We start from the raw sequence: 14,802 nt of genomic DNA on the forward strand, positions 1-14,802 counted from the left end.
AAATAAACAGAACCAAACTGTGTTCTTGAAAGATCCACGCCCCTTAGAAAAACCTAAAGGCTGAAATTCCCGTGACTCGCGTCATCGTGTTTCCATCTCCTAATTGCCTCCGAGTCCAAAGGTGAGCATCCACCCATGAACTTTCTAGTCCGACAAAAAAACAACCAAAAATAACTCCTCTGAAAAAATCACTAGAACTTTCTTAGTAGGAAAAGCTTTATAGAGAGAAAAAACTAAGGTTACTTCCAAAACTCCTGAAAGAGGAAATGGGTTTGGCCAAAAAAAAAAAAAACTCGTAGGTGTTCACTTGTCGGCCAACGTAAAATAGAACTTGAAAAAGAAATAACAAAACCTCTGAATTGACGCATTTATATTGAAACACCAGGAATACCGATTTCGTTTCTGCTGTTCCTTTTAGAGCAAAAGTCTTACGTGGGCAGTTAAGGCGTTGCCAATTGTTCTTTTAAATTTTTGTACAGACGATTAGGTCACTTGCTACCGTTATGTTCACTAATGAAGCTGTCAATAAAACAACCGCAATTGAATATAGAACTAAAGAAGCAGACAATGTTCTCCCCTCTAAATTTTGTATAAGGCGAAATGACTACTTGCACGGCAATTTCTGTCTACTAAAATAAATCCGAATAAAAAGAAAACTCTACGGCTTCAAGCAATGTAACGCGTCGACAAAGCAACCCTGTTTATATTTTCAGTGACCAAACATACCGCTGGTGGGGGGGACTGTAACGCAAAACATTGTTTTATCCCGAAGGCGCTTTCTCCATTTAAAGTCAGTCTGTCTCCTTTCTACTAAATTAACCTAATGTTTAAGACGGTTTCTATGACATTATCGCTTGCGGTTTATGTCGTTGAGTTTGGCGGCGTCCTTTTAAAAAGGCGGTCTCATGTTGCATTACGTAAAAAAACGGCTGCAGTTAGAAACAAAAAGCTTATGAAATAAAAAAAAGCTAAAAGGTATTCGCTGTCTTTAAAGTAAGTCGATGCGAGAGAAAAAAAGGGCCATTCTACTATCGATGACTTTGTCAAATCTAAAAGAAACGTTCTTAACTCTCGGACTAAAATTGGTCGATCTTAGTCTCTATTCGTAGTTGCGATTCTTCATTTACAAAATTAACGGTATCCATATACAAATAGCCATTCTCTCATTAACAAATGTGGCGCTATGGCGCTGCCTTTTTGTTTGAAAGCTGCCGCTTACAAACATAAAGGCGCGAATTTGATAACTTACGTCAGAGGTTTTCAACTTTCTGATTGGCTCTAAGGAGAGGCATTTGTTGATTACTCGTCAATTGCCCAATGATGCTTGGCAAATATTTGTGTAACTAAGTAATGTCTTCGATAAAACTCTAACATACAAGCGATTCTTTCCCCTAGTTTTCATATATATGTATTATCGTGCTAAGAAGTGATTGGATAATTAAAGACTATAAAGGTTCTCACCATTAACATTCTATCTCCAACCCGCAGATGCGTCGTTGCTGCAACTCCATTTGGAACAATCTAGAAATTAACGGAGGATATAAAGTAAGATGCTTCCCGGGGGAGGAGGGTGGGGGTACTCTTTTTCAGGCTTCAGGCATATGAAAGGGTAGGGATTTCACTAGTTGAAGTATATAAAACGGTTGGGAAATCTGTCATTTGGGTCTGTTAAAGGGTACAAAAGGGCTAGTAGAGATTGATTACACACGTGACCAAGCTCCACTCTTGCCCCAGACCTTTGCGCTCACTTGTGAAAACACAGTGAAAAAAACTACACGACCAAGATCGCTATGAGAATTGATAGGAAAAAACATTCAATCATAACTCTTACTTTTTAATTCTTTACATTGGTATCACAACGATTGTACATTTCCATTTCATGAAATAAATATGGTATTAAAAGGTTGCCTGGCCAGCAAGAAAATTAACTTGCCCCGCCCGGACGACCGGTCTGGACTTTTTTCGAGCCCTGTCTTGCTGTCTAAAAAGTACTTCTGTTTTGCACTCACCTTGGAGATAAATATTCCTGGTTCGTCCATGCCGAAGGGGTGACTGGCATGATCTGAGCCTCCAACGATGCTGAAGCCTAAAGGATTGTTTCCTTTCTTTAAAACAACTTCCTACAAAATAAAATAATGAATTTCAGTTCTCAAAGTTTTATTGCTCTGTTACGGCGCCGTACGTCACTTAACGTGATGGTTCCAAAGAAACAACTGTAATGGAAAAGGAGGCAAGAAAATTCAAGCCCTCCTTCTTCATCTTCGTTCTTCTTAAAAATCTTTTGTCCGAAATTTCGACAAACGCGTATTCGCTTTTCTCTTTCCTTTTTTTCCCATTATAGTTGACTCTATTCAATTAAAGCAGCAAAATTTAGATGTGGTCGTTTCGGTCGAAAGGAAGGACTGTGCATAAGTTACGTGCGAGAATTGTGAGAGCAAGAAACTGTATTTAACAGGGTTTACAGCGAGATTAAAACGGACAGAAGCAAAAAACATTGTCTTGGAGCGAGTGCTATACGTGTGTACAAGTCAATAACAAAAATTTCAAATGAGATGTACAAAAGAAATCCTAACTGATGTAGGAATCGCAAGACGTAGGGTTTGATCGGAGGAAAAAGAAAAAGGTCAAGTCTTTCCTCTTCTTTCCTTTAACCCTTTAAGCCCCAGTAACCACATACAAATTGTCCAAACTGATCTTCATACATTGCCTTAAAAAATTAGTTGAGAGAATTTGATAAAAGATCAAGGCATTTTACATGGGTGATCATTTTAATTCTCAGAACTTATCTGTTGACAGTGTATGGATATTGTTAGGAGAAAATTGATCTTGGTCACTATTGGCACTTACAGGGTTAAAATCACCCTCCCGAGCCGAATCACCCACAAAAATGATTGGAGATCGGACACTAGACACAAAGGTGAAGGGAGAGTTCATCAAAATCTAACCTCGATGTCCATGTCTTTCGTTCCATTCGTTTCTTCGTGATTAACTGTTGGCTTTTCTGGCGAGACATGGTTCATTTCAGGCTACAAAAAAAGAACGAGAATAGAAATCACAGCGGACACTTGTGAACCCTTCTAGCTGCCATATTTATGTGACGAAATTATAACAGGTAACTTTCACAGCCTTCTTGAAGCCATGTACCGCTTTTTGCGGAAGAAAAGAAGGTTGAAAGTTAATTCACTTGAAAAGACGCCTCTCGCTGGGTAAATCTTGCCAATTGAAAATGTGGCATGTTTGAGTTGATTTCACTGAGAAATGATTCCGAACACGTCACTAAATATTTGGTGCTCCTGCAAAAGAAAAGTGTTCGTCCTTGTAACAAAATATAGCGTTTAAGTTCCAAAATTAACACCTGATGTTTTCGGTTCATGTTGTTTCTCTACCCAATGACCAAGACACACACAAATACTTAACAACTGACCAATAGCGCAGTATACGCCCTTGACACTTCCCCACCAGGGTGCTATCACTACCGAAATGGTACACGTAGTAAAACAACAACTTTATCAAGTTTCTAACATTTTAAACAGCAAAAATTAACTTTTCCTCAGTCTCCGCACTTTGAATTTCTAGTTTTTTCTAGTTTGTCTCCGTTTTTTCTGAAAAAATTTTTTTCCAGGAACAAGTACAGTGAAACATCAATTAAGCGAAAACCTTCGAGACCTTCCCAACTGTCCGCCTAATAGAGGGTGCCCGCTTAACAAAGGTTTTTAACAATAGAAATTAGCCTAATACAATTTATTTTAGTGTCCGTGTCCGCTTACTAGAGGTGTCCGCTCAATAGGGGTTCGTTATCAAGAGAAAGAAGACATTAATATCGGGACCCGGCTTAGTGTCCGCTTAATAGAGGGTGTCCGCTTGATTGGGGGTCCCCTGTACTCTTATTTTCATTTTCCCTGAAAAAAACGCTCGAATAATGCTTAATGCTGTTACTTCACTAAAATGCTCAAAAAACTCATTGTCATGATTAGCTCCAGTGACCACCAAACAATAGCTGCCCAATGCACAATACATACATATTTAGTAATCGTTAAGTAAACAAAAACACTATACAGAAGTTAAAAGGTCAAACGGCAAAGAGAGGAGTACATTTAAACGCTACATATAACCCTGGCATAAAGCTTATTGCAAACAAACTTAGATTAACTATGATCGTCATTATTGCAAAATACTTAAATAAATCAGTGTAGCTAAGCCTTAATGCATTAACTTAGCGTGGAAGGACCTAACTGATTCTGCACAGACGGCATCGCTAGGCAGACTGTTCAGAGAGGAATTACCCTTGGGAACAAAGAATGCTTATATGCATTTGAATTTATTAAAGGATGATTCGCTCGAGTTCTCGAATATGAAAGCTGAACTGTATTTGGGAGAGGTATATGAACTAAGTTGTTAACAACTTTATACATAATGGTCAATTCCCAATTCCCAAAGCAACCTTTATTGAATCAGCTATATAAACCCAAGGCTTACAAGCGGCAGTTTACGGTATCTCGACCCTCTTTATACGGTAAACGTCCCGCTCCTAGCCGCAGGGTAACAGAATAATCGTAAAGTTTCGACCAGTGACTAACAGAAGATCCTACCTTTACTCCCAGTTTCTTGTTAAGAAATGACTGATCCTGCAGCTTGGACAACGGAAGCATTCTTTTGTTGATGACTTTTTCCCGACAAACCACTAATGTGACGTAGGAAAGGCCGCCCGTTAACATGGCAACCGCATCCTCATGTCTGGCGATTTTCATGTCCTTACCATTAATCTGAAAAAACAGAGAGACCATGCCTTGTTACAAATAACAAGGAGCATCATTACTGAGCAGCCCCAGCCCAATAATGGCCAGTACTGGATTCTGAAGTGTTCAGGCTGCCGTGTCTGGTCGGACACAACCCGTTTTTGTCCGCACAAATATTGATTACCTCATATCTTTATACAATTAAATCTTCCAACAGAAGCGTAAACGACAGGAAGAGTGTCCGTTCATCCAAGGATTTGTATGACCGGACAAAGCCTACTTTTGACCGAACACTGTGCATTGACTGGGCATTACTTCAAGCCCTGAAAATGGCCGCAGATTGAAGCGCTGTTGCTACAATGTACTCTTTCGCCAATTTCCTTACCGAAAGAACTTTATCTCCCACTTGTAGTCTGCCGTCTCTCTCCGCAGTACCACCTTCAGCAATCTTAGAGATAAACACTCCCTGAAAAGGAACAACAACAAACATCAAGAAAACATTCAAGAAGAAAGTTCTTTAACTAATGACAAGAGAGGATAACTCCCTCTTGCTTACAATCTTCCTAAATCCGTTAAATCTCTCTGTGACACTAGAACTCTTCTAACTGCCGCAGAGCAGTGATATCGTAACTCGCAGGGCGAAGGAGTGCGGATTACATCCTCGACCGGATCAATCATGCAAACAATTCGACCCTTGGGAGTGCCTAGAACGGATAGCCATATGGACATGGCGGCCCCGTCTCCAGTTAAGGTCATAAAAGCAGTATTTTAAGTACTAAGCACTAAGGGTCGGTTATTTAAACGAAGTCTAACTTAGGCCATGGTTTAGCAAATCTTTGGACTTCCAGATAGCTTCCTCAGTGGGCAATTTTAAGAAAATATGTGCTTTCGTAGACTACGCTTATGCATTATTAAGTGCATTCGTGAAACTTTTCATGATAAATGATGTTAAGATAAAAGCACCGGTCCCGCCAGAAGAAGTCCTCTCTTTGGCAGTACGAAAATCCATTATTAACGGACTTGTTCCCTGAAGATCGCTGAGTATTGAGCTCGTTCTTTATTGCGCTTTTATGGTCTTTTATAAACCATCACCTCGTCTTACTCTCGGTCCACAAAAACGCAAAAACTAACCTTGCCAAAACCCAGCCATCTTCAAGTCACGATTGGCCAATAACGCATTTATCACGCAATGACGTGAATCAACTTACCGAGTCCCCATCCTTATAAGGCGTTGATCCGCGACCCCCAGCAATGCTAAACCCCAGGCCTTTCTCGCCTCCTCTTTTTAACGTTATTGTCTCTTTCTGTGAGGAGGACAAAACCAAATAAATACAGTTCAAACAGCAACAGTGTTACACAAAAATGCTACATTCACTTCGGAAAGACGCACACCAACTTCTAAATAAACCAACAACCCTCGCATTGTTCTACATGTATCATGCTTACCTCGACTCTTGTTTGAATGTCCTCCATTTCCGGTTCTGGAGCAAAACGAACACCAACTTTTTTTGTTTCTTCTTTGGCAGGTTCATCATTCACCTGATAAAAAAAAAATCAGAGTTATCTAACTGCGATATAATAATGTAATGAACAGAAAACAAAGCAATTAGAGAAACCAAAAGGTAAAACAACAACAACAACAAAGCTTCATAGAAACCAACACAATTGTGAAAACCTTGAGGAAGCTTTTGAAATATTTCGAATAAACTCATCGTCTTTTGCACATTGAACAATGTCCGTATTAAGATTCAAAATGTTTGTATTCATGTATTTGAATGGTGTTTGGTACAAGTATAAATCTTTAAAACGTCTAAAACTATTCCTCGCTGAGCCTGCTTGCATAGTTGCACGTCAAGGTTTGTCTTTAACTTAAGATGAAGTATGGACAGTTTGGACAAGCGATCTTTTAAGTTAATAGACCTTTTTACCTGTATGTTTTGTTTTCCCAATTCACACCACGTGAAGGTAACCCAAATTTCATAATATATGAAAAGGCAAAAAACAAATTCCCTGGAGAACATCAGTGCTCTGAATTGGGAAAACAACACATACAATCTAAAAAGGTCCGTTTCTTTTTTAAGGGAGATAAAACGCAATTCCCAGTAAATGTTACAAGTTCCAAGATGTCCCTCTCTCGGGTTTGTCAGTTTATATAGTTCACTTAAGGGGGGGGGGGGGGTGGCGGGTGTTAAGGGGGGGGGGAGGTTCATACCTTCGGTAGCTCAATTTCTGGTTCTTTGTGGACTTCATTGACCTCTTCCTTACTGAAGGCTTCTTCAAGAGCTTCATCGATTGCATCATTGTCGTCGGACGCCGTCGGGAGATGTTCCCTGGACGTTGTCGTTACTGTTCGCTTCTCTAAATCTTCTCTTTCTCTTACTACAACTAGATGAATGTCATTTCCAGCATTTTTTAAAACGTGAACAGCTTCGTGGTGAGTAGCAGTTGAAATGTCAACACCGTTAACCTGAGATTTTAAAAGAAGCGGCAAAGAGTTATAAAATATGACGAGCAAACGAAAGGAATAAAATTTGGAACAAACGACTCTTAAAACTTGAATTCACGTTGTTTCAAAATTCATCGCCCTTCTTCCATGGCGTCGAATTTGTCCAATCTTTGTGAATTGTTCTGGAGCTGAATTCTAAAGGACTGTATCTAAGTTTTAAAAAAAATTAGAAAATCGTTGTCTTGAGTTCACGTCTTCCATAAAAAGTGAAAATAGGCAGTTTCACGTCGTGGTCGTACAACAACGGCAAACAAATGTACAAGAAATCGTGATGCACGCGCAAAGTTGTTGTTTTACTAATCAAAGACTATTGCTTTTTTTTCGTTTTGACTGCTGTCGTCGTCGTCTTTACTTAAGCTCCCTTATCCCTTTTTTTAACTCGGCAGATTTTAAAAGAAAAGGCGGACTGCAAGCAGTCTAGCTGTATTTGATGTGATCTACCTTCAAGATCTTGTCTCCTGTCTTCAGAATTCCATCCTGGCCTGCAGGGCCGTTTTCAGAAATCCTGGAAATGAAAATACCCTGACAAAAAGAAAGGAAGTAAATTTTATTTACCCAGTAGTTTACATGACGTTCAGAAGCTGTTTAACAAACTGCTGCATGTCTACATCTTAGATGACAGCCCAAGGGCCCAATGTAATAAAATCTTTGACGTCCTAGAGGAATTTTATTTTTAAATACCTCGTCATTTCCAGTGTAAGGAGTTGATCCTTTTCCACCCGCGATATTGATTCCAAGACCTTTGTTGTTACGATGGATTGTGTATTCAATCTGCGAGAAACAAGATTAGTCATATCAGGTAAGGGGCAACTAAGCTAAGACCCACCTTATCTATTATACCCATTTCTTCTGCTTGGTTAAAAACCTATTGTGCCGGTAAACTCATGCGTGACACTCTCCTGCTCTATAAATATCCGTCATATGTGACAAAGCAATAAACCCACTAATAACCTCTTCAACCACTTTAGTCACTGTCACGAGTTCCTGTTCTTCTTCTGTTTCAGCTTTATCCTCCTCGCTAGCTCGTCGGCCATTTTTTGGAGGTGTCGGCTTCCTCTTCAGCGTTGGTCCCTCTGAAAACGAAACATACCCACCGATAAGCATTATCTTCGAAAGCATTGCGAATTCCTTTAAGGAGATGTTACACAAGACGACTCACATCAACGATTTTTGGAGCAATACAGCGTGACAACATTGTTGGGCGATGTTTCGAATGGTTACGACATTGTTCCAACACTGCAACGTATTGTTGCGCTAAAAATCGTCGTTGCGGATCGTCCCGTTTAACATCACCTTTAAAAATGGACGAGCTTCGGGTACCTTCAGGCTAACTTTGCAAATTCAATAATTAACTTTAGATCATGCCACAAATAACAACGCAGCGCTCCGATGATGAGCTGTCTTTGGCTTCAAGAAGACAGGATAATAAAACGGTCGTTAATTCGGTTCATTATACGTTTCTGGGAAACTGCCCACGTACCCCTCCCCTAAGCCAACATTTTGCCCTAAGTGAGAAGTGTTAACGTTGGCTTAGGGGAGGGGTAGGTGGCCCCTTGCGGACAGGTGCAATCACCAAATGACGTAATACAGAAGATTGGAAAGACAATGAACTACACCCACATCAAAGCGACGGAACCAACAATGGTTTCCACAAAACCAAGAAACACCCCCTCCCCTCCCCCCTCCTCCAAACCCCGCCCCACCTCTACCGCTCTTTTATTAAGCCCTCTTTTTCTTCAATTGTTACGTTACACAATCGCATAATGTCAACCAAATTCTTCAAAAGCACCTCTATTGATGATTATCTGCAGATTGCATAAAACCAAAACGTTTTAGGCCATTTCCACGCCTTGGAAGCCACAGTTTTTTCACCTGGATTCGTCTGCACGGGGCGTTAAACAAAGATGCTGTTTCGGCGTGCGGATTGCATGGTTTCGTGTGGACAGAAGGCCGATTTGTGTGAAAGTGAACGCGGTTTCAAAAATATCCAGATTCGTCTTTTTGTGGCCTCAGTGTTAAAGAAGTGACTGATGAATTATGTGCCTTACAATGATGCTTATGAAATAAAATGAACTAGCAAAGGTTGCCACCCCAGTTTTAACATACAAACGAATATAAGAGTTGTTAAACGCTCAGCATTCTGACTAACTGGCCGTTTAAGGCACAGAGACGAAACGAAAAATATCAGTCAATCAAGAAGTGAATTACGTCGATAAACTAAAGGCTATCAAAATGACCATCGCAAACACGATTTTGAACGAGGAACTGAAGTTGAGTTTCATGAAAATACCCGTAATAAAAGTAAATTGAACCCAGACCCTATTTATAAGTTTATCGAAAAAAGCAGGTGGACTTAAATGCAATAACAAACATGTGCAGGTATTCAACAAGAACTCGAGCTTTGTCTCTCCTGAATTGCGGTCGTTTCGCCCGAAAGTCGATTCGCCCCACGGCGTTCGCAAGGACATTGGTCGATTCGCCCGATGACGAACAACACTATACAACATGGTGAACATACCTTTCGAGATGTTATTTTAGTTACCCTTGGATTCCACATGTGCAGTTACTTTATTCCCTTTTTAATGGCTTAAAGAACGACAGATACGCTTGGGGCGAATCGACTTAGTCTGGGCGAACTGCTATCGGGCTGACCGACCTTCGGGCGAAACGACCTGATACCGTATCTACCCCATCGCACCATCACTTCAAATTCAAGACTGACAAGGTAACTCGGCAGTAACGAAATTATTTCTACATCTTCAACGTTCAAGAGAAAAGTACTATCTTGCAAAACGATATAAATTGTCGTGTTCAGAGTCGTAACATCGACTGAAATCTCACAAGCGATGGGAGATTGCGAATTTCTTTTTACAAGAAAAGGTATCAGTTTAAACAAAGACAAAAGAAAATGACTACATTAGGCTCATGGCCAAGATAAATTCTAAAACGGGCGATGTGACTTGCCATTCTTACAAAATGCTTACATAACAACAACTACTTCTGTTGGCAAAGGAAGTTCCCCGCCAAACACAGCGAGCAAAGTACGGCCTAGCACAAGGTAAGGGCCAGTTTAAGTTCAAAAACTGGCATTTTAACACGTAATGTAGTGACATTATTAGCAACCCTGATATCCGTGTATACTAAAAGACTTCACGGTAGCAAAACGAAACAGAAATTGGAAAAGGACATCGCAATTTGTTTCTAACCTGACCAAACTAGAGTGAAGGGACCATATTTTCCAACCACAGCAACCATTTTGATGTTGAGAAAGTGGAACGAAGAAAATTATTCAAACAAACACAGATCTGGATGATTTTAGCAGGTAGTTTCAAATGCTTCGTATGCAAAACAGCTTACACTTCATTAAAACTTGTGGTAAAAATCTATGAATAATTCAGCGTAAAACCTCTGCTGATTCTTAAGACCTGATTTCACGGGCAAGTTTTCCACATCTAGGGAAACTTTCACAAATTATTAATGGTGAAACTTGGACTGTTTTTCTTCGACATGGTAAATAATTGTCGAAAACAATTTTACTCGTGTAAATTGGGTTCAAGCAAATTCTTATTGCAAGGTAATATATAGAGAATTGACGAACATTTTAAAAAAGAGCGTAAAAGAAAAACTACGTTTAAAATGGCAAACGTAAGGTATCATAAAGTTGGACAATGGCCTGTCTGTTTACTCTTTCCTTGTTTTACACCCTCGCTGGAAAAAAAACAATACACCTTTACAGGCCACAGAATTAAAGAAGAAGGAGGAATGAAAAAAGAACAGTAGTTAATACCACGAAATTCCAGCTGAAACACATAGAACTCAAGACTTGAGCTGTTAATAAAAAAGCATCTTTGTTGAAAGAGAAATTTACTAAAATACTTAGTTTTTTCTGTTGATAAAACTCCACGGTTTGCTATAGCCATTAAATGCGGAGGCAAAATTCTGGACGATTTTCCTTTTATCCGAACGTGAAAGGCTAAATTCATTTTTAAAAAAAGTTGTAAAATACAAATCACAACTTACAGCAACAATTAGTTGACATATTATGCAAAGCTGGTGATGAACAACCAGCTTGAAAATGTATCTTTCATTAGTTTAGCACAAAGAAGCGCCTGTTAAAAAAGGCATTAACGTTGACTTAAAAATTAATTCAAAACACCATGTATGCTGTGCAAACAATGCTCAACATTTTTTCAAACCTGCTACCGGACATGCGCGTGGTTGAATGAATCCGAACGTTACAGCCTGCAAAGTTTCCTCAAAATATTTTACATGGTGATAATGGGGAGAATTTGCTAAAAAATCAGTCCAGTTACTGTCATGACAGTTAGGATAGATAATGCACACTTTCAAGACAAAAACAAACAGGCTTTCAAAGGAAGACACTTTCTTTCCAACCGTACTAACAGTAAAATGAAACAAAACCCACCTTCCGCCTCGCCGCCATGATTTTCATCTTCATTCTAAAAATCAGATAAAACTTACTCAAATACAGTAAAATCAAGTTTAACTGAAAATTAACAACGCTGAAGTCACCTCACTTTCAGTATCTAGTGGTCTGCAGAATGACCTTACAGTGCATGCTCTGGCACACCGTTGCAAAAACACTTTAGTGAATTGCTGTTGTGGCTGTAATGTACACGTAAATAAAACGCTATCGAGGACTTTATAAGCACTATCTGCGTAGCAAGCGTTTCCCTCTGGTTTCGGAGCAAGACCGATTCGAGGAACGACGTGGAACGGCCGGGATTTTTGGTTTTGGCGGCGCGAACCACCCCCTCCCCGCTCTTTTACTCGCCCCATTTTGCGCGCGGTCTTTGACTCTCGTTCCTCGTTCTTTGCTCCGAAACCGCACGGAAACGCTTGCTACGCCGGCTATATAAGCACCTTTATAATTCCTGGTTAAATGTTATATAGTGAAAAACTCTGAGTAATATCCTATGGAGTGACCATTCAAGTGAAACCTCTTCAGTAGTGCCTTCACATAGTACCATTTATTCAGTATGTAGCTCTAACTTTTGAGTCTTTGGATAAAATCCTATGATGTGACCATTCAAATGAAACCTCTTCAGCAGTACTTTCACGTGGTACTACTTAGTATGCAATTTCTCTCTTCAATCTGCAGACGAGATCCTAAGAAGTGACCATTCAAATGGGCCCTCTTTGGCAATACTTCTACGTAGTTCTAGTTTTACAATACAAATTCATGTTCCTAAATTTACCTTAACTTAGACCGCTAAGGAAGTGGAAGAGTTAAACACTTACCACTTCATTTTTCTGTCCCTCAACGGCACTGCCTCCAGCTTTTGCAAGAATCTCCTTGACTTTGTCCTCGTTGTTTGACTGAAGGTCTATTCTCTTGTTTTTCAGATAATGTGGTGTGTCCCGCCTCCGCAGCTTTTCATGCTTCTCGGTTTCAGGATGGTCTTCTCCTTCGAAACGTATTTTAGGTTCTCTCCCGCTATCATCTCCTGAGTCAGAACCCTACATTAGAAGAAAAAAAAGTCAAATAAAAAAGACTAGTAATAACCAAAGGTTACGGAGTGCGGGCGACAACGATCTAAGGTCAAACGCTTTTGTTCCATCGCAGTGAGTGCTCTGCGAAGGTTTCTCGTGACCGATGGTCAAAACACGCCTGATCGGATTACGAGGGGTAGAAGGTCGAAACGCACGTGATCAAACTGCGTTCTGTGCATTCCATTCATTCCAAGAGGAAGTCCAAACAAACGCTGGCTAGACACATTCGCACGCATGCGTAATAACAACCTGGAGATTAGGATTGCGGGCTCCTCTTGTCGCCCGCAATTTCTTACTCAGGTAGACAAAAAAAACTGAGTGGATGTGCTACCTCTAAATCCTTATTTATTTGTTTATTTATTTGATTATAGTTTGTTTGTTTGTTTATTTGTTTATTTACATATGTCCGACCAGAGCACAAGTTTAGTTGGACACACCAAAGGCATATTGCCTTTTAATTAAATACCATACAAATATGTAGTTTTAAGATGATAATCGTCTGTGCGTTCAACACGTCTGGCCACAGCTAGGATTTCCTACTGTCTGATGAGCCACTGTTATTGGCAGCTCTGATACGGTAAGGGGCTATTTACATGGAGGTGGGGGACCCCAGATAGGTAAGGTAACACGCCTAGGTGGGGTAGCCTGCTGATCATACAATTTTTCATATGGTCACCCCACCTATCATGTAATTAGGTCCTAAAATACCAAGATAGATCACTAGCACTGATAAGGAACATTGCAGTGTTTGTAACTAACCTCTAAATCAACTCTGCTGTTTTCTTCTGGTTTAGGCTCTGCAAAACCAATTTCCTTTTTCTCACTTGTCTTTTCTGGTGCAGTCAGTTGCTTCTTATCAACAATCTTAACCTTATCCTCAAAACTTGCTCTCCTTGGACGGAATTCTGAATCTGACCCACTTTCATCATCCTGAAAGTATTAGACACAAAACCAGGTTCTAAGCCATTGTAAATTTGGCTAACCCTCACATCTAAACAGATGTTTGCAGTTTACAGCACAAGAAGGCTTTAAGCCTAACCTGAACACCATTAATTTTATTTGCTTAAAATAAACACCTTGGTAAATGATGAAGGGACCAACTAGAGTCTTAAACCACAGTCTAAGTCAGCCTTTGTTCAAAATAACTAACCCACTGACTTGCAATGAATAGGGGTTTTACATTGCTTGTTATAAAATAATTAAAATGGTACGCGCGCTTTGATTGGCCGAGAGGAGTGTTTGCATGAGAGTATGCCGTGTTTATCTTAGGATATGCAGTACATGCCCTCCCTCTATGGGGATCAAAAAAGTCCTGCCTGGTTGTCTGGAACAAATAAATTTTTCCCACTGAGCATGTACCTTTCACACGCTCACTCGCCCAATGGAAATAACCCTTCCAAACTTACAAGCCAGAGGCATCTACCGCTGGCTGTTCAAAATCCAACTCACAGAACAAAAAAAATACTAAGGAGCCTCACTCTAAGGACACCTGCTTCATACAAACACCCATATATGACGGACAGTTTTAAACACTCATATATTTTCTTTTAAAATAACTGGATTAATATGGACACCGGTTAACATGGACAAGGCACACTTTTCGGTATCCTGAGTCACAAACTCTCATACCAGTACATTGTCAACCCCACTTAATGAACAGTTCTTTTCTGCACACTGTCTATGTATGTTGTATGGTACCCTTGGGAAGTGAACTGTCTGTAATAGAGAGGTTTTGAAGCTATGGCAATGCAAGTGAAAATGGGCAGCAATGTTATTAACCACTGACCGTAAAAGATTTTCTTGACTTAATGACAACACCATCCAAGTCCTTGTGCATCTTGTGCATGCTTATCTTGGGATGTCTAGCTTTTAAATCCCTTGGGTGTGGTGTGTCATGTCGGACAAACTGAGACTGCAAGAATGAAAAAAAAAACAACATTAAAATGAATCTCTACATAGCACAACAAATAACAAAACTGATGAACGTCTTATACTGTTTTCTCTCAAAGTCATACACTCTGTGGCCGAAACCTTAATTTTTGGAAT

The 14,802-nt window shown here is 39.9% G+C and overlaps 2 protein-coding genes across 2 annotated transcripts in view; one reads left to right on the plus strand and one right to left on the minus strand.

Moving 5' to 3' along the window:
* The window catches only part of LOC140945411 (uncharacterized), a 249,903-nt gene that overhangs the window by 51,006 nt on the left and 184,095 nt on the right, over positions 1-14,802 (plus strand). The window lies entirely within an intron of this gene.
* Positions 1-14,802, minus strand: part of LOC140946776 (protein scribble homolog) — a 48,460-nt gene that overhangs the window by 16,010 nt on the left and 17,648 nt on the right. Inside the window, exons 16-30 of the mRNA XM_073395886.1 lie at positions 14,543-14,668; positions 13,516-13,686; positions 12,505-12,723; positions 11,669-11,702; positions 8,194-8,315; positions 7,924-8,013; positions 7,684-7,764; positions 6,949-7,203; positions 6,183-6,275; positions 5,945-6,040; positions 5,122-5,202; positions 4,590-4,763; positions 2,946-3,026; positions 2,010-2,120; positions 1,462-1,521 (exon numbers count right to left, since the gene is read on the minus strand). Of these exons, the coding sequence (XP_073251987.1) occupies positions 1,462-1,521; positions 2,010-2,120; positions 2,946-3,026; positions 4,590-4,763; positions 5,122-5,202; positions 5,945-6,040; positions 6,183-6,275; positions 6,949-7,203; positions 7,684-7,764; positions 7,924-8,013; positions 8,194-8,315; positions 11,669-11,702; positions 12,505-12,723; positions 13,516-13,686; positions 14,543-14,668 (1,794 nt within the window). The remainder of the gene's footprint in view (positions 1-1,461; positions 1,522-2,009; positions 2,121-2,945; positions 3,027-4,589; positions 4,764-5,121; positions 5,203-5,944; positions 6,041-6,182; positions 6,276-6,948; positions 7,204-7,683; positions 7,765-7,923; positions 8,014-8,193; positions 8,316-11,668; positions 11,703-12,504; positions 12,724-13,515; positions 13,687-14,542; positions 14,669-14,802) is intronic.

Source organism: Porites lutea, chromosome 8 (assembly GCF_958299795.1).
Source record: "Porites lutea chromosome 8, jaPorLute2.1, whole genome shotgun sequence".
In the NCBI taxonomy this organism is placed as follows: domain Eukaryota; kingdom Metazoa; phylum Cnidaria; class Anthozoa; order Scleractinia; family Poritidae; genus Porites; species Porites lutea.